The sequence below is a fragment of the Daucus carota genome, chromosome 6, assembly GCF_001625215.2.
Source record: "Daucus carota subsp. sativus chromosome 6, DH1 v3.0, whole genome shotgun sequence".
NCBI classification, from domain to species: Eukaryota; Viridiplantae; Streptophyta; class Magnoliopsida; order Apiales; family Apiaceae; genus Daucus; species Daucus carota.
This window is the reverse complement of record NC_030386.2, coordinates 31,851,109-31,872,703: the sequence shown is the minus strand read 5'-3', so window position 1 is coordinate 31,872,703 and position 21,595 is coordinate 31,851,109. Positions and strand designations below refer to the sequence as shown.

The window sequence follows — 21,595 nt, the reverse complement described above, 5'->3', positions numbered from 1 at the left end:
ACGCTTGGTATTTCTTTGACATTGCCTCCCGTGTCAGACCAAGCGGCAAGAACACTCTTACAGGAAACTACAATTAAAGTTGCACTATGTTTCTTGGTTGATCACCATTTAGATTATAAATTCACCATCAGGCAAGGTATGATTCAAATTTACACACTTTTAACTCATCAATGAGTATATGCAGCAATAAAAAATACTCAGCTACCAATTATGCAAACAAAACTATGATATATTTCCATTTCACAAAAGCAACACTTCATTGCATTGATTCTTACAGGCAGCATTCACAATTTTTAAACAACTAAAAAACACCAATACTTGAAATAACATAAGTTAGAATCACATCATATCTTAACTAAGCAATTGGAAGAGGAGCACCATTCCAGCTCTCAAGACACGCCAACAATGGATCAATGATCTCTCCTTTGGACATTGCGGTGAACACCTTGTCAAACTCTTCTCCAGGCGATGTCACTTTCTCGCCAGTTAAATAAACTGTTCCCAGCTCTTCCCTGATAAACTTGTACAGTGGATAAGACCTGCATTCTTTGATCCTGTTTGGAATAGCAGGATTTCCACTCTCTACCACAGCCCTTGCACTTTCAACCTCCTTGGGTAAAAGGGCCTTCAATTCATCTTCAAAAGCTGCAATCTTTTGGAAGATTGAGGTGCTCAAGTTCTTCTCAGTTTCGCCATTTTTCAATGCATGTTCAACTAGTACCTGTCTTAGCTTTTGCATCAGTGGGTAGGTTGCACTGCAGGGGTCGTCAATGTATGCGAAAATGTACTCCCTGTCAACAACTCTAAGCAAATCCAACTCACAGAATCTTGAAGGATGAAGCTCACCATTGACACCCATAGTTAGAACTTTCTTGGCTACTTGACTTACAGTGTTCTTGACAGTGCTCTTCAAGTTCTCCTCCAAGTGCCTCAGGTCTACAGCTTGGCAGAGGCCTACCAAAAATGTGGTAGACATGAGCTTCAAGATTTCAACAGCTTCTGCTGTTTTCCTTGAGGAGATCAAACCTAGTGAGTTCACATCTTGATTGTGTTGCTCAGCGCTTTGAACATGGTTGGTAACTGGATTGCCCAAAAATTGTAGCTCAGAGCAGTAAGAAGCCATAGCAATTTCAGCACCCTTGAAACCATAATCCAAACTTGGATTACGCCCTCCAGAGAGATTAGATGGCAGCCCATTGTTATAAAAGTCATTCACAAGCTCCGAAAATTGGGCAAACATGAGCTTTCCAATTGCTGCAATAGCCAACCTTGTATTGTCCATAGAAACTCCAATAGGCGTACCCTGGAAGTTACCACCATGGATGGCCTTGTTCCTTGACACATCAATCAAAGGGTTATCATTGACAGAATTGATCTCCCTTTCTATCATTTTTGTTGATGATCGAATCACTTCAATCTGTGGTCCAAGCCATTGTGGAGATGTCCTAAGAGCATATCTATCTTGCTTTGGTTTTTGCAATGGATCCATTTCGTGTTGCTTCTCAGCAGCCTTGACATAAGAGCTTCCATCCAAGATGTGTTCCATTATAGCTGCAGCTTCAATTTGTCCAGGATGATGCTTCAACTTGTGTGTCAAATGGTCAGTAAATTCGGGTTTGCCCTGCATCACTTCAGCAAAGATAGCTGACATAACTTCAGCCAACACAGCAAGTATATTGGTCTCAAACAGTACCATTGAAGCCATTCCAGAACCGACAGCTGTGCCATTGACTAGTGCAAGGCCTTCTTTTGGCTGCAGCTCAAAGAATCCACCATCAACTCCAGCAAGTTTAAATGCTTCTGCAGCAGTCAGATTCTCTCCAGTGGGTCCAACCGCCTTGGAATTAGGACGGCCAGTTAGAAGTCCAGCAATGTAGGATAAAGGGACAAGATCACCAGAAGCAGTGATCGTTCCACGGAGTGGCAAGCAAGGGGTAATGTTTTGGTTGAGGAACTTGGTGATGGCCTCAAGAATTTCAAATCGAATGCCAGAGTAACCTTGGAGGAGTGTGTTGATCCTCACTAGCATTGCTGCTCTTGTTGCTGAATGTGGTAATATGTTCGAAGAATCATTTCCACTTCCAAAGATTCCAGCGTTCAAAAATCTGTTATCATATTTAAAAATGATTAGCCACAAGTTCTATGATCAAGAGAAATACCACAGAACTGCTAAACTGACCAAACATTATTTTCATTTCCTTTGAATTAATATTGTTCTGAAGTTTTATATCAACATCATTGAAGAGTCAATACTAGTCTATTATACTCTGTTTTGTTTGCAAAAGTTAATTTAGACAAATTCACTTTTTCCTGTATTTTTTTAGGAATAAATATTTATATTTTGTTTTTGACAAAAGTTGTGGCTAAGCTAATACTAGTATTCCTCTCTTGGTAGGTATTATCACCCAACTGTCTATATTTGTATCAAAGAGTAGGCATATTATGAGATAGAGAATAATTATCAACCAAAGAGTGAAGTCTATCAACCAAAACAAACATACATTCAATTTTATTCCCTCACAAAAATAGTACTGAATCAAGAAAAATAAATATTTGTTTCCAAGATTGTCAGGTCATAATCACATACTATTAACAAAATCATTTCTAAAAACATAAAAATAAAACTCACCTAATAAGTTCCTTCTGCAGAGCACCACCTTGTTTTGTCCTCCTATGAGAAGTAGCACCAAAACCAGTAGTAACACCATAACTATCAGTTCCCTTGTTCATGCTCTCCATCACCCAATCACTACTAGCCTTGACACCAGCCCTCGCGGACTCGGCTAACTCAACCTTGACACTCCCTGCAGCAATAGCAGCCACCTGAGAGACGGTGAGTGTCTCCCCGCCAAGCTGCACCATAGGCTTCCTAAACTCAGCCACCATCCTCTTGACTTCATCCAAATGGCTTCCTGTCAAGGCCTCCGCAGCCATTCCCCAGTTCAACGGATCTTTCTGCATGCACAGCCCGTTTCCTAGCACAACATTCTTGTTCTCACAATCCATTTTTAGCTAAGTGTTTGATATGATTTTAAAATTTTGATGTGTTTTGTGTATGGGGAAGTTGGATGGTTATGTGTATGGGAGAATACCAACCAAATTCCTGAGTATTGATAGGCAATGCACTTGGTTTATATAGACAACGTTATAATTAGTTGGTAAGCTAGGAAGACTTGTGGAGCAGTGTACATTACTTTTTCTTTTATTTATTTTTATTTTTAAACATCCTTTTTGTATTGGGTAGGTGAATGCTACGAAGGTGAGTTAGCCAAGAAAACAAAGGTGAGGTAGTTGGATGGTTGGAGATTGATTTCAGCCATTAGATTTACAAGATAATTAAGGGCTGAGATTTTTTGAGACGTGGTCTTCGTATGAAACAGAGACTTCAAAATAACAAGGGTTGGTGAGAAATGAGTAATCTTGTTGATGGACTTATTTTATTAAATTTTCTTGAAGAAGGATTTAATATCATGTTATAATAATCATTTAATAATACTTAAAATTTATAAGTGTAATATTAAGATAAATTAATTTTTAATATAAAATCATGTATATTATTTTATAATCATAATATTTTCAAAAATGTTGATTATTATATTATACTTTAATAATTACTTTTGTAAATGAATTACATTTGAATATTTAGAGCTCACGGAAATCTTTGGACGTGCACTTTGAATATGGGAGTACTCCTGTGTCGCTTGGATCATAGTATTTTTTAAGAGTTCTTATATATTTGTTTCAAACAAAAAAAAGAGTTCTTATATATATTTAAAGAATTTTGATTATACATTTAAAATTATTGTTTTTTTAAAAGTATTTTGTGAATAAATATATCAATGTCATGTTTTAGTTTAAAAGAATTTTTTTTAAAATAATACTTATAATATAGAAGAAAATAAATATTCAAATACATGTATAAATTTAAATTATATAATCAAAATTTTTTCTGTTTCTACATATAATTAAAATTTGAATTTATATATGTATGTGAATATTTATTTTCTTCTATATCTTAAGTATTTATAAGTATTATTTTTATTGTTTCTACTTGCATTCATAAGATAAATTTTGCTAGACAAAGATAACATTAAAATGATCTGAAAGAGAAAATAGTTTATATACAATATATATGTAGGAAAATAGAAAATATTATAATATTTTTAACATAACGATATGGTAAAATTGGCTCATGACTTACATTTGTCTTTAAATAATGGCTATGTATATTGCTAACACAAGATTCAAAAAAAAAAAATCAACAATAATCATATCATCTATAGAAACGAATCAACATTAGTTTAAATTTACCTATAATTGGAAACTGTTTTAAAAAAAATTGTCATTCTCAATGTGATTGTGAAATTTTCATGCATAAAACCTAAAAAGATGGAACACTGGAGCAATACTGTAAATCTGTAGTTGACTAATCAACTATGTTGGTCAAAATTCTCTATTCCACCTTAACTTCACCTTAACTTCTTTGCAACTCTTTGGAAATGCTAAATTCAAAGAATGGTCAAACGTGTTAGTATTCTGTACACACATTTGGAATGGTAAACACTATATTGGTTTCCCAGAAAAAACACTTAAACTAATGTGAAATAACGTGGTTATTAGTACTACCACTTAGGCATGTATGTTCTCATTGCTCTCCCATTTTCATATTGAATATATTTTCATGTTGTTTCCTATGATTATAATATTTTCAAAATTTTCATTATCATTTTTTATGTTAACTTACTTTTAGAAATAATATATCTTTTCTAATTAGAAATTATATATATATTAGGTGGCAAGTGCATGTTCTCTCATTTTCTCATATTGCATGTTTTATTGAGGGGAATAAGCATGTGGATTGTGGTGTGTCATAATCAATTAATCATGCCATTATAAAATTAGGAATTTAGAATTCGCATCTGCTCTCTCGTACTATACCTATCCATGTTGGTGAACTTCTTCTTGGACTTTGAGATTATAGAAAGTTGTTGGAACTTGTTGCGAAGGAGTGTACGATAGCTCTATGTTTGTTTGGTAGAAGTTTTCACACAAAACATTAAAGCGGCATTATATTTTACAATGGTAAACTGTTGGCGAAATGATATACACATAATAATCAAGTGGAATGTATAATAAATTCCTATATTAAATACTACAATTTACATAATTCATATTGAGGGACAAGTGGATATAGACGAAGATATGAAGATATGAAATATAAAATATGTTTTTTAGCAATAAAAGTATTTTTACTTTTCATGAGCATGTAGGAGCAGTAGCTCGGCAACTCTAGTTCTCACCATGAGAAAAAAAAAGTTGTAGTCAAGGTCAATATCACCCACTTGTATTTCTGGCTCCACCAACCACGTTTTTCTGATTCTATCACTATCTTCTTTTTTTTTCTTTTAATCTACTAGTAGTGCTGATGGCTTAGACTCGAGCAGCATATATAAAATGGGCGCCAATGGATTTTACTGTAAATTAATTTATTTTATAAATAAACCCTCATCTTATATTTTATAAGATTCGATACTTACAATTCAAAGAAATTGGCACTAGAGCAAGAATAAAATGGGCGCCAGTGGATTTTACTGTAAACTGATTTATTTTATAATTAGACACTCGTCTTATATTTTATAAGATTCTACTTACAATTCAAAGAAATTGACACTAGAAGTTATCCGCGTATTTACAATGATTCAACGAAACGATCCGATATTTAACTATATTCTGTGCGATCCATTTGACCAATGTGTTCCACCACCAGGCAGTGGCAGGCACCAGGCAATAGTCAACAGTCATGCTCATGCAGCCGCTTTTAAAAAAACACTAGGGGTCAATATACTTTTATCACATTGTTAATGAAATACTCATGAATCATATATCAAAGTCAGAGAACAATATTTTTAAGTATTATTTGGACTTGAAATTTGTTACATCTCTGATAATACTATAACTGTTTCGATCGTTACAAATTAAATTATAATTTCTTTTTCTTGCACCCTTGGTGGGTTGATTATACACTACTGTAGTTTAATTCTCAAGTTGAGAACACGTCACTGACACTGAGTTTGAGTTTGGCATCTGACGTTGATCTCTCTTCTCAAGTTGGATGAAAATACAATAAAAAGAACCAATTTCTTTTTTCTTGATATGGTGTGCCGAAAGCTGAATATATACATAAACATAGATTTTGTACGCGGTGCTGAGTGCAGTAAATGACGAATTCTCGTAAATCTCGAAGTGTTGGAAGGAGAGGAGAAGTGTTTACCATGATTATACTATATTCTGACATAGCTTTGCTACTGGCAGTCAAATGCAGTTGCTATTAGTCATTTCTTCGCCAACTACAACTGGTTTAGATTTACAATACATTCATCTATACAGCATAGAAAGTAAAATGATGCCCTCAGAAACTCAACCACCCCTATAACAATATTATACAAAGTGCGCTTTGTATGCGCTGCATTCATACATAAGCATTCTCTTTGGCTCCTCTGTAGATGGGTTGGTGGCGACTATGGCAAAGGCTAGTATTGCGCAGTCACACCTCGTCGTCAATCTTCTTCTACCCCTTCCGAAGCATCCCTTCGTGATTTTACGCCCACTACAGTTTATCATATCCTATGCAAGTGTTTTATTTACACATGATGGAGACTCTGTTTAATAGATATGAAAGAGAGATTGAGGTGGTGAAATTAAAATACAGAATGAAGTTTATAAATTATAACTGATAAACTGATCATACCTGAAACTGACTAATCGGGCATTTTCCATATATCATACAACATGAAAAACGATGATGCTCCCGGTTGCAACGAACCATAAATTAAAAGCCAAAAATCTATGTCACTGAAAAAGAAAACTTCACCGACAATAGTCTACCTCAATAGATAGCACTGGCTTGGCTAGTTACCCCGGTCTAATATCATGAGAAGGTACTGGCTGGCTGATTAATCGACGCTTGTACCTTTTCAATACGGATGCCAGATTTTCCTTACCTTTAGGAAAAGCCACATCGCCGGCTGCAGTACCAGTTCGCCCCTTACGGCATGAAATTGCAATTTCAACATCCTTGACCATTTCCAAAAGCATTGCTGCTGTTGTACTCTTTCCTCTGGCTTGTTTTGCAGGTGGGGGCAGGCTCCCATATGAAACACGTGGTGGCGATTGTTCATGCGTGGAAGGTATTTGAAGGCACAAGCATGGGGTCATTGGTAAGCGAGGTTTTGAAAATGCTACATCGATGATCCCCTGCAATAAAACAATGGTCAACTAAGAATTTAAGATGTGATCTTTACTTGGAAGCATGCAGAGCTAGATTATCTGATAATGGCACAAATTTCTTGTAGCATTTAAAAAGTACTTGTATACAGAGTATTGGATTAGAATTCCTCTGATGTCATGCAAATTGATCGAATAAACAGAAGCAATGGTAAGATTAAGGAACTAGAAAAACTCACTTGAAGACGATTTAAGACGTAAGTGTATTTTCCCCATAACTCAGGCCTGCTTTCCAGAAGTGAAAGCTCAAGAACCCTATGTATGCACCAAACACCAAAACTGATAATAAGATCCAGTCTCCAAATACAACCTTCCCCACACTGAGGAATTGAAGCCATTTCCTCATCTTTTGGTGCTAAGCCAGGCTTTTTGTCAACAGGTGAACGAGAATCACCTATACCCATCCGACTTTCAGCTTCATACAATACCCTCTCCCTTGCACCCACACGGTCTATTAGGTCCTCATCTGCCCCATCATTTTGTCTAAACAACCAATCAGATCCTTCAAGCCTTAAGAGCTTTTTAATGCAAACTCTAAAAGCCTGAAGAATCTTCGCTTCAAAAACTATCATAGATGGGGTCTCCTCAATTATTGAGCTCTGACTGCTTCTAGTTCCATCAACCTCCATTGGAGGAACTTTACCAGACACACCAAACTGTTCAAAAGGCTGTCGAGACCACAGGGACCCAGTCTGTGAACTTGAATTGAACTTTAATGAGTAAGCATCTCTGCCAACATTAGAAGGCAAATTATCAAGAAACACAGGAGCCCCGCCTATAGTAGATGAAGGGCTAATGTGAACCTTGTTTAAAGGGTTTACATACAAGGACACTTCCTGCATTGTGTGACTCATGGATGGTCGGTATATTGTAGGATTTTCATGTGAAACACCCATACCAGAATGCAATGATTTCTTGTAAGGAAGTGACAGTCCAGAAATGTCAGGTAAACTATGATATTTCTTTTCATTTACTGCGGTCCCGATGTTTTCAGCAGATAGACCAGGGGAATTAACTTGAAAAGGTCTTCCAGATTGCAGGGTACTGGTCCTTGATATAGGAACACTCGGAAAACCAGGTGGTGTTTTGGCGCTTGGTGTGATTCGAGGTTTTTGTCCAGCAGCAGACGAAAATGGATCTCTGTAAGGTACAGAAGGAGATTTTGGGGATGGCAAGTCCATTTGACTTGTCATAAAGCCATTATTCCTTTCTTTAGCTATACGACTGAGATAAGCCATCTGGTAACCATGTACAGTGGCAGGTTGATCATTATATACATCAGTAGATGGCGGAAGCCGCATACTAGAATAGCGCCTCTCACCAGAGTCCACATCACTGTAACTGGAGTTCTGCATATATGTATCCAAAAGCTGTGTATTGCTAGACCATGATGATAACGAATCCCTTTGAACCCCATAAGAAATGTTGTTTTGGCCACTCTGTTGCACTGGAGACTTGTACAAACTTGAACTGGTAAAAGAATTGGAGATTCTTTCCCCCGGAGAAGGTATGTTTCTAGTGAACTCGTTTCTAGTGTTGTCTAATTTTGGTAATACACAACTTTGCTTTAGATCCACCTTTGAATCAACCCCGAGTAAAGTGTCCAGTCTTTTAGCCTTTGCTTCAGCAGTTGCTTTTCCATGAAAATCAAACAATTGTCCCCAGAACTCATCAAGAACTACAGCTAATTGACGTCGCCCAGCACGCCCTAACCCTGCAAGTCTTGAAAAACTTCCAGCACCACTCCCCGCATCGTCAGCTTTTCCACCAAGACTCCTGTATGAGCCTGGGCCATCAGATGTTAGACATGGGCTGCTTTCAGATGCTGGCTTGCATGATTTTTCAGGCTCCAAGGTATCATCGCCACCATCTTTCTGAGTCTGTGAATATACCTCTATGCTTGGCATACACACTGGCGAGTCTAACTGTTCAGTAGTCAATGTAGTAGCATACACCTGTTCACCAACAGAAACTTCTTTACATAGAACCGACTCCGGGACGATGTCATCCAAGGTGGCTGAATCCTTTACATTACATATAGAAGCAATTGTATGTGTAATATCTGAACAATTTTCCTTGATGGTAGTCAATTGAGGCCTACTCTCAAAATCCCGGAATGAGTCTGAAGCCAGAGTAGAAGCTGAAGCTGAGGAAAATAGATCATTTCCATCAGATTCAAACACAGATTCTTGTTTATGAAGCAACTCATCTGCCTGGTATCCAATATCATTCAGAGAATCATGCTGAGCTCTTTCTTTCGAAAATCCGGGCATAGAGGGTTTGACATCCAAATTGCAATTTTGAACATCAAAGCTAGAAGTTGCAGTTGATAAAGGGTTTATTGCTAGATGGATAATAAGACACAGGGAAAAGCAGGCTGTAATGATAAGAAGAACATAAATGAATGATATGTCGCTCCACATGTTCCACTGCAAATTCATAACCCAATCACTGTTACCAAAGATCATCTCTGCAACAAATACAATTTCAATGCCAAGCATCCCAACAAAGGTGCTAAATACTAAGAACTCCACAGGCATAGAAATTTTATAAACACCCATCACTGAGCTGGATGTGGAAACTCGATACAGAAGGATCACAGATGGTGGAAGCAAAAGAGCTACCACAATCTGAGCAAAAATCAGTAGTTGATATGCACCTTCAGCTCCTAAATTCCACACACAGTAGAGGGCTGGAACAGTGGCTAGAACTCTAATTACTAAATGATGAAGCCAACCAGGGAAAGTCACTTTAAATAATTTATGCAGGACAGCTTGCCTACCAAGCTTCCAGCTTAATGCTGTGATATGATTAGAGAAAATAAGAATCAATATCAAGGCAAAGGGTAATACCAATCCCCTGAATCCCTGCATTAATTCAGGTAAAAATGAAAGTCAGACACGTTACATCACTATAGGTGAATGTTTTACTTGATGCATTAATTCCAAAAGTAATTGTTCATAACATTTGTACCTGATCTGACAGTGAGAGCACATCATAAAATGTAAGTAAAAGGTCTGTACTGTACAACGCATTTGCCGCTGAGTGAACCAGCACATAATTTACCAGGAAAATGCCACTAAATATACATAAAATTGAAAATAAATGGTCATGACAATCAATTTCCTTAGAAATCCTTCTTTCTCCTTGTTGTTGCTGCAAGAAATTGAACAAGGAACAAAATTTCATCACTTTCACGAGCAAAAATATGCTGTGCAAATAAAATACAAAGATGTTTATTGTCAAGCAAAGAGTGAAAGATATTCAGGGTACGACCTTGGCTTCATAGTAATACTCAAGAAACTCAAAGTATCTATCTTTAAAATAACAAGTCAATCATATGCCACAAGAGAACATGAAAACGAAAATTAAACTTGCTCTTGATTTTATTTTATTTTTTGAAATTCACTCATCAATGAACTCAAAAGCATCTTGAATATGATAGCTAATTCACAGAGCTCCCTTCAAGATCAGTACCCGACACCTACACACATGAGAGCTAAGAATGCATTTGGGAAAGTATAAGACATTTTGGTCAGTGTAACCTGTACTCTATATCTTTAATATTTTCTTTTTTTTAGCCTTCATACTTCATGTCATACCAATAAAAAGACTCATCAATCCCAGAAGGGTTTCAATTATTTCAAATGAACAATTTGTAATAATGGTTATAGGAACTGGCTCATGCCTCAAATGTGATCTTTCAAGTTACACTGACCAAATCCTTTTATAATGAGGTGGCCTGTAATTTATGCTCATTTCGTATGATCGACAATTCAACATGACCAGGAAATGAACATTTACAAATCATATAACGAGGTTCCGGCCTAGGGAAGATGCCTGCCCATGAAGACTGTTTTGTATTGCAGAGAAGATTCCTCCACATGGAGAAAGCTGTTCTCTGTATTAACACCATCTTTCTGATCCTTGTTTTTTGGTATATATCTTTATGATCATTTAATTAGAACACAACCACATCCATTTTTCAGATTTACATATATGAAGGAGTAAAAAAATATTATTATTTGTAATCACTAAATAACTGCAACTATTGTTTGGTTTTTTAATTATAGCCTTGACACCTTTGCTATACTTAAAATGTACCCTACATCAAGATTAACTACATAGCACAACCAGGAGGTATCTCCCAGCTTCTTAGCATTGCAGACTTAGATGCTGTACCTAGTTCAGGTTCTAGCATAACCTTCAATTTATAGACGAAAAGTTCAGCTACTCCAGAATTTTATTTCGGGCTAAAGCAACATTGGATCACCATGCAAAGCAATTCATGAAACACCAGACAAAGATATAATAACATAAATGGTTTTACAATGTAATCTACTCAAAGAATTTTGGTGGCATGATCCATTAAAATTATTACGCTCGACTCTTGGTGAAACCTTGGATCTAGTTGCCCAATAGCAAAATGAATTTGCAACTCCACTACAAGGTTCTATCACAAAAAAGTTGTTCATGGTACTCTTTTTTCTAAAGAGAAGTGAAAATATAAGCAAGAAGATTGAGTAGAAAGGGAGAACCAGACCTTCACAAGAGAAGAATGGAGGTAAAAGTTGTGGGGCATAACACTTGCTCCAAGAAGACTCATAAATGCAAGAGAACTTTCCCCGCTTAAGTTAATTAGTGTCCCTCCCATGGAGAAAGGTATTCCTGATTGGCTGATAAGTGCGCCAAATGTATAAGAAAAAAATATAAAGGCCCCCGTGTATAGGCATAGAACTTTTGCCTTCTGCTCCTGGAAATGATTTAAGCATTGAATGTTAATCAGTAAAGTTTCACAGATATTCAGATCCCCCTGCGCGAAGGGGGGGGGGGGGGGGGTATGAAGTAAATAAATTTACCGAAAAGGAAGAGAAAAAAGGAAAAAGAATAGCATCTGCGGCAGTCAGCATGACACATGTAAACAAGTCAACTCCAAGAATAAGATTAAGCCCATGCGCGATGCCAAGAATCTACATAATTTATTACAATTATATATTAGAACTGCACAAGAGTAGTTTAGTGGAAAGATAACAAAATTAGAACTGAAAAGTGCTGGGAGATAGAAAAGCTACCATTGTAAGGTCCAAAACAATCATAGATAGCTCAGATTGAACTCCCAAGACGATGCATGTGACCTTGTTATACTCCTCACTGCAGATCTTTTATATTGCGCAGGAAAGAAATTTCAGAAAGGTAAACAATAACATGAGGAAGTATCTATCAATACGAAGAGCAACTACATCCAGATTGACTTATAGCCTAGTGGAAAGCTCTCTTGGTAATAATAAGAGGTTAAAGTGTTAAGCCTCGAAAGTGGTATTAGTGCGTTAGTATTTAAATTACCACAACTGACCATTTCCGGAAAGAAAAAGAGAAACTCAACCAAGGCTCATTAATAATTGAAACCAATAAACTACAGCAGCAACAATAGGGTTAAAAAATGAACTAAAATGGAGTTCTGTCTACTAGTAAGAAAAGATATGGTCTATGTTTCAAGTGGCAGCCTAAACTGCTATATTACGTTTAATAGAAAAAGATGATTCTCTTACTGAAGCAAATGCATCCACAGTTGCTACAGATTCTAACAAACTTTAAACCTTGCACTAGAAACATCAGTGCGTCATTAAGAAGAGACGCACATGAATCTTTACTCGGAGCATAATTTTTTTTTTAATTTGGTCTATCATCAAGAAGAGATGCATAGTTGCTTAAAATGAAGCCTAATGTTGTGTTTGGTTGGGGAGAATGGAATGAGTAAAATTACTTGAAACTAATAAAAATAGGAGCAAAGTTTTAAAAAAAATTAAGTGAGTGCAAAATTGGTATGATGAGATTTGAGAAGAAATTGGGGGTAGGAGAAAATGGAGCATTCCATCTCAAATTGAAGATGTGATCTCTACCACATGATGTAAGGAATGGAATGGAAGAATGAATGAGATTTATTAACAATTACCCATAAAATAGTTCAATTTTCGTTCCATTCCTTTCTGAATCACTCACCCCAACCAAACACAACATTAGTTCAAAAAATATTTAATATTTAAATTAGCAACATCAGTTTATATGCTTATAAGTTATAATTTAACAAATACGATTTTACTAATAATATCACAGACCGCAAAAAAGTAAAATAGGCTTGATTGACTTGGCAAAAAAAAAAAAAAAAAAATTGGCTCGATTGAGAGGACTATTTGTTATAGAGAACATGCCTGAAAATATGCTTAACGAAGAGAAAAAGTAATTTCAAACTTGTAACCTGCAGCATCTTTCCAACTCTCATGCAAATATTTCAGATTGATTTTAGTTTTCTATTTATTAGGCCCCTATATTTAAGGAGGCATATGCGACCACAAACTCAGCCCCCCAGCTAGATGGTCCTGAGCAATGTTTTGTTCATATACATATCAATCTCTTTTATATAGTGGTACAAAGAGATTGATTCTAATTGCTACCACGTTTGTGAATCTAACTGCTCACGAGTTTGATTGTACCTAATCTAGTCTTTGTTCCAATTATTTTGCCTTAATTTGTTTAACAGTAGCCTCGTGTTGATGCTAGTATGCAATATTTTAGAAGTACAGAGTTGTACGGATCTCGAATTTCAGTGTAGAGTTATTCCTGTTGTCTATGATTTGCATCCAATGGAACCATGCTCTGTTCATCGATGTTTATAATAAATTTAATGCACTTGATGATACATCAAAGGCTAGAGCTTATATGTACCTGAGCAAGATCTTTTTCAGTAACCACAGCAATACGAGCAGACAGGTACTGGCACAAGATTGCAGCAAGATTAAAAGCAAGCATTAGTAACACAGTATTACACTCATAACGGGCTCCTCCCTCAACAGTTGCAGCCCACTTCCCAGGGTCAACATATGATATTGCAACCAGTAGTATGGGCACAATGGCAGAGAGCAACCGTTGAAATATGCTCTGCTGATAATTGGCAGCAATAGTCTCATCCATGTTGAAAATATGATTATTGAATATTTTCTGTTTGAGTCGGTTGACACGGACTTCCAGATGAAATCGCCGTCCAAAATCCAGAAACTAGGAAGATAAATAGTCACGATGGTGCCAGTAAACGACTTTTGATCTTCATTTGATTTGGAATTCGCACTATCTACGGTTAATTATAACTAATACCGCCACTTTGTTGCCACACCAAAATTTCCCATCGTCTTCGTGGAAAGTGAACAAATTCATCAAACAAGAAGAAACAGATCTAAAGGGGCCAATAATTTACTTGCTCAAATATACAGATTCTCATCAACTCCAGCTGTGCTCAATGCTGCATAACGGATGATTATCAATCCTTCTCAAGTTCCTAAAAACAAGTGGATTTCCGCTAAATAGTTTGAAGTTCTACGACATCTGAAAAAAAATATACAACATTGCTTAGACTTGATAAAAGTAGTCTATTATTTAAAAAACACATATTACTGAAGAGACTTTCTCAAGTACACCACTACACACAACTCAACCTAAGCAAGCAAACTAATTATCATGAAGAGAAGTAATCATGAGTACATAAAGAGATCAAAGTGCTTACATGAGTTGATAAAACAACAAAGGCAACTAAGAAACAGATACAAACACAAACATGGGAACTGTTGAGTATTGACAGACACAAACTGTTACTACAATATTCCAAAGGCCTAAAACTTTGGTAATAAAGTGACAGCCAAGTAAAGAAAAACAAGACACACCAATCATAAACCACAACAAGATTGATTTTAAAAAAAACATGGATCTGAAAATCACAGAAAGAATTGTAACAAATTCCAACACTAATCCAATACAGAGCTTAAAAAAAGATAATAAAAATAAATAAATAAGTTACCATGTATAGGAGCTTCTGTATTGATTCATTGCCCAAGTTTGAGGTGGAAAACAGTTAGATCAAGATCAGTGACCCAGAAGAGCAAACAGAGAGTTGAAGAAGATGATGTTATTAAATATATATATATAAATAAATAAATAAAAGATATGAAAAAGATATTATGGAGGGACACGAGTGTAAAAGAGGGTATGGGTTAATCTGAGAGGAAAGGTGGATGAGGATGGGAGAAGTGAAAGGGAAAGCTGTCCAAAAAGCAGGGACTTATAAGTGCTTCTGTATGCTTCCTTAGCTTAACTACATTTATTTATCTACTGTGTGCATGTCTTTTCATTTATGACCATGTATATCTTCTTTAGTACTACCGTTTTCTGGATTTTATATATTAAGACTTGTTTCCATTTTTGTTTCACACTCTATTTTTCTCATTAAAATCCATCTTACCATCTTTCGGTGTCGGTTTTTATTAGTAAGCTTGTCACCAAGGAAGAGAGGTCTTTGTCTTGTCTGGATAATAATGGTTTCATGTATGTGATTTGATGATGAAGATGATCACATTATGTTAACGCGGAGAAAATTGCGAAATTAATTTTATACTTTCGTTTAATCAATCTGAATGAATGTATCGTCATATCAAGCCTTTTGCATCACTGAACGACATATCACTTGTATTGTATAAAATTGATTCTTTTATGTGACGTTCATCTCGAATATTCTGAAATTATATGTACCAGAAATTTATATATACACCCAGGGCTCGTTTCAGTTGCGTTATACGGGGAACAGGTTAATTATCTAGTTGGTTATGAAAATAGTATGGTCACTGAAATCATCATAAATATCAAATAATAAGTACCTCGAAATATGAGTTGAAATCGTAAAAATATTATTTAAAGAGTTTTACACATTATTGTTGAATGTTATCATAACCAAGTAAGAGGTTATGACTTTTAATATTTATGATAATATATTTAGATTTTATCAAGTTTATTTATTATTTATTTTCAATTAAAACAAAAAAATAAGTATATAATTAAAATTAAATAATAAATAAACTTGACAAAATCTAGATATATTATCATAAATACTAAAAATCATAACCTTTTAGTTGGTTGTGGAAACATTCAAGAATAATGTGTAAAATTTTTTAAATAATATTTTTACTACTTTAACTCATATTTCGAGGTACTTGTTTGATATTTATGTTAATTTTAGTGACCATCTTGATATCGTTTTCAGTTCAGTGACTAACGTGATATATTAGACCCACTTCAGTGACCAGAAACTAGCTATGCCCATGAAATCGATCAAATTATAGTATGGATATCATCACGGTTCATGTTGCTTTTTTGTTTTTCAAAAAAATATTTGTATGCACAGATAAGTGTTATTATAAGTAATAAAAATATTTATAATTTTTTACCTAATAAAATAATTTAATTTAATCAAAAAAATAATAATATATAAAACTAAACGGATTAACTCCAATGCTCGATCAAACACATGATATAAGAAATGATATCTTAATCCCATCAAATTGGTCGTCTAAATTAGTTCAAAAGAACTGTTTATTATTTATACGTGAGAAATTATTATAAATGCAAATTAATTTTAATTTATGTGTTTGAATTTTTTTTTTGACATTTACAACTTATCGAGTATAAAAAATATTAATATAATAATAAATATTATAAATTATCTTAAAAAACAGTCCTATACATTTTTGTAAAATCAAATTTCAAAAAAAAAAAAAAAAGCAAGTCATTGAAAAAACTAGGATTTTCAACATCTTATATTCTGGCTTATAAGTCGGGAATTGACTTATAAATTTTTTATATAAATAGAATAAAACCATTAATATGTTGTTTGTGACTTATAAGAAGCTCTGTCAAACTGGGCTATATTTTGAATGAAAAAGAACTTGTTTGCCTAGATTGAAAGTCCGAGTTTAAAATTATTTTCAATTTTAATCTGAAAATTGTTTGTTCATGTAATAAGCGAAAAGTCGGCTTAAAATTAGAAATGAGACAAAGACCTGAAGTTAAAACCTGAAGTTAGTTTGAAGCATTTTTTTTTTCAATGACTTAATTTTTTAGTTGATGAAAATTCCCCATAAATAGTAAGTTACCTACAAATAATTTTTATTTTATTATTAATTTTTTATAACCCATAAATTATTAATAATTTAAAATTATTTAATCTCTCAGCTTATTAAATTAAGTTACAAACCAACTCAAAAATAACATCAAACCCATGGCCCACATCCAGTTACAATAACCCGGATGAATTACAACTAAAATATGATGATTATATTTTTATTTGTAATTAACCTAAATTATAATTCTATGTATGATAATGTAACATGGACTTAACAAAACGGTGGTTGATCACAATTATATAATGCGTAAAATGATTGGTATTATAATATAGACCAATGATAATAGAATAGTAGTTCAACACCTCGGGCAGACTAATTATGGGGTTAGTTTAATATAGCTTCTCATCCTTTTTATATAAATATAATATCCAAATAACACACATGTTAGTTCCTGTGATCTCTGCTTTAATTCAATGAATCAGCCCACTAATCGTCCCTCGGCCATACTCCTTTTCTCAAACTATATGTTCTTTATTAATATCTTTTTTGAAACTGTATTTGGTTAATTTATATATGTATATATTTTATTAATAAAATTATACTATTTAATATATAATTAATTTCAAACAAAATTTTAAAGTTTTAGAATTATATGAGATATTTAATAAAATTTAATTAAATTCGTGTTAGTTTTTTTAAAGTAAATAAACTAGATATATAAGATATCTAGTTAGAGTAGTTATAGGTATACTAGATTATTTTCCGAATGATTGTCAAATTTGAAAATAATAATAATAATTTGGAAACATGACATTTTTCATTTAATTAACATTTGAAGTTTAAGTTAATCGCCTAATCAAATTTGATAAACCAGAGTGGACAAAGTCTGACTTCTCTTTTATAAGTATTACTACTTTTTATTCTTCTTATTCAAATGATGTGGATGTTCATTGAACTTGAGTGTTGCAGATTAGCAGTTAACGATACAGTTAGATGAAACATATCACTATAATGAACAACATGCATGGCCTAAATTAACTGCTAAATTGTACGCTAAAAAGGCTCCAAGAATCTAGTTAATATGTTAATTGGAGTTTAAACTTGTTAACTAGATTCAGATTTTTGGGATTTCGTGCTGGGGATTTGGTTCATTGTATGTGATTAATAATCGTCTGCCTAAACATACTTTAATCTTCTGACGACCTTTCACGATTTCGTACATCTCATGCTAAGATTCAACGCTTGTTGCCTATCCAATCTTGTTAGCTAAGAGCGTGGCATAGTTGGAGAACCTGTTTATCTGGATTTTTAATTTAGAATTTAAAATTGTTTGGGATTTTAAAATGAAAAATATTTATTTGTATAATAATTTTGAAATTAGCTTGAAATCAAAAATAATTACAGTTAATTTGAGATAATGTCTACATTGATTTAATTTTTTCAATTTTTTTCCATAAAAATTACTCCATAAATTATAATTTACTCATAAATTAATTTTATTATTATTAGTATATTTTTCTTAATTCATAAATTGTTTATAAGATAAAGTTATTTAAACAAAATTTTTAACTCTCAACTTCTTTTTTTTTTGAAACGCAAGAACTTTTATTAATAACTAATCTCCAACCAGGGATAGCAATTTCGGGTAACAGGTCGTGTTCGTGTCAACAGTAGTGTCGATTTCGGGTCAAGTTAAAATCACTTAAAATTAAATAAAACTGAAAATTGGAGTAATTAGAAACAAAATTCTAATTCCGAGTCAAACAGATGATTTTCGGGTCATTTTCGAATTTTGTCTCAATTAATCGGGTTGCGGATTCGATCGAGTTCGAGCCGTTTCGGGTCGTGTGTCTTGTCCGATATGCCAACCCTATCTCCAACTTTCTCTTTATCATATCAAGTTATCATGATCATAATTATAATTCTAAACTCAGCTAATTTGAGCAAATCAGAGCAAGTCCAACAACTGCCCTATTTAGTGTCCTAAGTCATAATATAGGGCATTTGATGAAAAAACTTGATCCAACAATGTCCTAGTGATGCCTTATATCACTGGGACAACCCATTCAAACCCTATTTTTTAGGCACTCTCCCTCCTTGCCCTATCCCATATTTTATAATAAATTCTTACCAACACTCTCTTTCTCTCTCTATTTTATATTATGTTTTAATGATGAAAGTGAACTTTTAATTATAAAATATTAAACATATTAGTAGAGTATGTCTTAAACTACTAAAACATAATTTATTATATTATATTTAGGTTTCCAATTAGGACACTGTTGGACTTGCTCTCATGAACCGGCAGAGACAATTTTACGGCTCAAAGAAACATTTTATTGAAATCACTACTCAGTACTCGGGGAAAAGAAAAGGGTGAATAGCATTCAGTTCTGTTGTATTATCTCAATCTTTGGATTGGGCTGCTCTCTTAGTTAGCCTGCATCCGGCCTTTTTTAATGTAAGGTGTTGAGGGACTGAGGCCCTTGTAATGTTATTACTCTTGACAGTCTGAGAAATGCATCCAAAATTTTCAAAGTTAAGTATATTTTCACCATCCATCTTGCTGAAAAAACTGCACGCAGAAAGCAGAATTTTTAACTTAGTACTAGTTAATTAGTTTAATTATTTCAAAGAAGGGAAAATAGATTTTTTTGCCACCCAACTTATTATTTGTTTAGAAACCTACCACTGAACTATAATTTTTTTCTTTTTTGCCACTAATGTTAGGTTCGGATTTTTTTTTTGTCACTAACGTTAGATTCGGATTTGATTATTAACACTATGTTATTCTTTTTAGAGTTAATTGCATTTGGCACCCCTTTGATTTCAGCATGTTGCACATTGCACCTAATAGTTTTAGAATAAACACTATGCAGCCCCTTATTTTTAACTCGTAGACACTTTGCACCCTTTCTGTTATCCTCTGCCGTTAACGGTAACTTTTGCAGGGACATTTTGGGAAATTTTATTATATTAAATTAAAATCAGACCTTTATTTAAATTTTCCGACCATCTAAATGATATTTTTCGGAAATCTATTTTTCGGTAGTCTGCAATATAATGGTGATCTGTGTCTATATCTTTATATGCAGTACTCCATATGTGTCCTAGGTAGTTTATCTTGGAGGACGAGAGTACGGATTTTTTTACTCAGAAAGGAAATCTCAAAATTAAATTATGGAACTATATTTATAAAAAGTGGGAACCTTAAAATACGTGACAAGTACTGATAAAGAACTATAAAGTCAAGTGATACTATATTTTTGTGGAGTCTTAAAATAATTTATAAAACTAAATTTTTTAGGTTCTTAAAATGCGTGTTAAACTCTCGTACTTCAAGGTAAACTAGCTAGGGGACATATAGATGACTGTATATAATGTTATAGACACATATCATATCACCATAATATTGTAGACTACCACTATGTTTTTATAATGCTAAAAAATAACATATTGTTAATAATCAAATCAAAACATAACGCTAGTGACAAAAAAAATCCAACGTTTTTTAAGGAAAAAAAAACCAACATTAAAAATTTTTCAGAAAAAATAAAATAAAATAATTTTTGAAATTTTTTGGAGTCTCAAAATGCGTGTCCAACTCTCGTCCTCCAAGATAAACTACCTAGGACACTACATATAAAGATATAGACACATATCAGATCGCCATTATACTGCAGACTAACACTATATTTTAATAATGCTAAAAAAATAACATAGTGTTAATAATGAAATCCGAACCTAACGTTAGTGACAAAAAAAAGTCCGAACCTAACATTAGTGACAAAAAAGAAAAAAATTATAGTTTAGTGGTAGGTTTCTAAACAAATAATAAGTTGGGTGGCAAAAAAATCTATTTTCCCTTCAAAGAAAAGGTTCATTAATTTAATTACAATAGTTGGCCTTTTTTATATTTCATAAAAAGTATTACAACTTTTATGGCTAATTTTATGTTCAACAGGTTTACATTAATACTCTTTCAAGAAATAATTCGATTAAACTCATTTTTCAGAAACAAATTCAAATAAATTTATTTTTGAAATATGTAGAAAATTATATATTTTTCTGTAAATATTATTTAATATATATTTCTAAAAAAATATATAAAAATATATATTTTTCTGTCTTATTTTACCAAGTGTTTTTAAATAATATTTTACAAAAACTTGCTTAGCCAGGCATGCATGAGCCTTTGGCAAAAGAGAAAATTTAGGATCATAGAAGAAAATAGATGGCCCCCCACAACCTAGTCAGAAGCCTCCATATATCTCTTTTTCCTTGAACAATCTTTTCTGTGACTTTGTATACACAGAATAGATGCATGGGACCTTCAAATTCTGGGTCATAAACTTCAAATCAAGACCCTT

The 21,595-nt window shown here is 33.8% G+C and overlaps 2 protein-coding genes across 3 annotated transcripts; both read right to left on the bottom strand.

Moving 5' to 3' along the window:
- Window positions 1-208: 208 nt before the first annotated feature.
- Window positions 209-3,138, bottom strand: LOC108227736 (phenylalanine ammonia-lyase 1). Its single transcript, XM_017403043.2, has 2 exons — window positions 2,630-3,138; window positions 209-2,105 (listed from the first exon to the last, which is right to left on the bottom strand). Exons 1-2 carry the CDS (start codon window positions 3,004-3,006, stop codon window positions 356-358), a joined length of 2,127 nt encoding a protein of 708 aa, XP_017258532.1. The 5' UTR covers window positions 3,007-3,138; the 3' UTR covers window positions 209-355.
- Window positions 3,139-6,266: 3,128 nt separating this feature from the next.
- LOC108227350 (ethylene-insensitive protein 2.2) lies at window positions 6,267-15,395 on the bottom strand. 2 transcript variants are annotated; one of them, XM_017402447.2, is made up of 9 exons: window positions 15,131-15,395; window positions 14,008-14,661; window positions 12,357-12,443; window positions 12,144-12,254; window positions 11,828-12,037; window positions 10,258-10,440; window positions 7,464-10,151; window positions 6,749-7,254; window positions 6,267-6,659 (listed from the first exon to the last, which is right to left on the bottom strand). In XM_017402447.2, the coding sequence occupies exons 2-8, from the start codon at window positions 14,251-14,253 to the stop codon at window positions 6,913-6,915; spliced, it is 3,867 nt and encodes a 1,288-aa protein (XP_017257936.1). In that variant the 5' UTR covers window positions 14,254-14,661; window positions 15,131-15,395; the 3' UTR covers window positions 6,267-6,659; window positions 6,749-6,912. The 2 variants fall into 2 exon arrangements, with proteins under 2 accessions (XP_017257936.1, XP_017257937.1); XM_017402448.2 differs by having other exon boundaries at window positions 6,267-6,624.
- Between the last annotated feature and the right edge of the window lie 6,200 nt (window positions 15,396-21,595).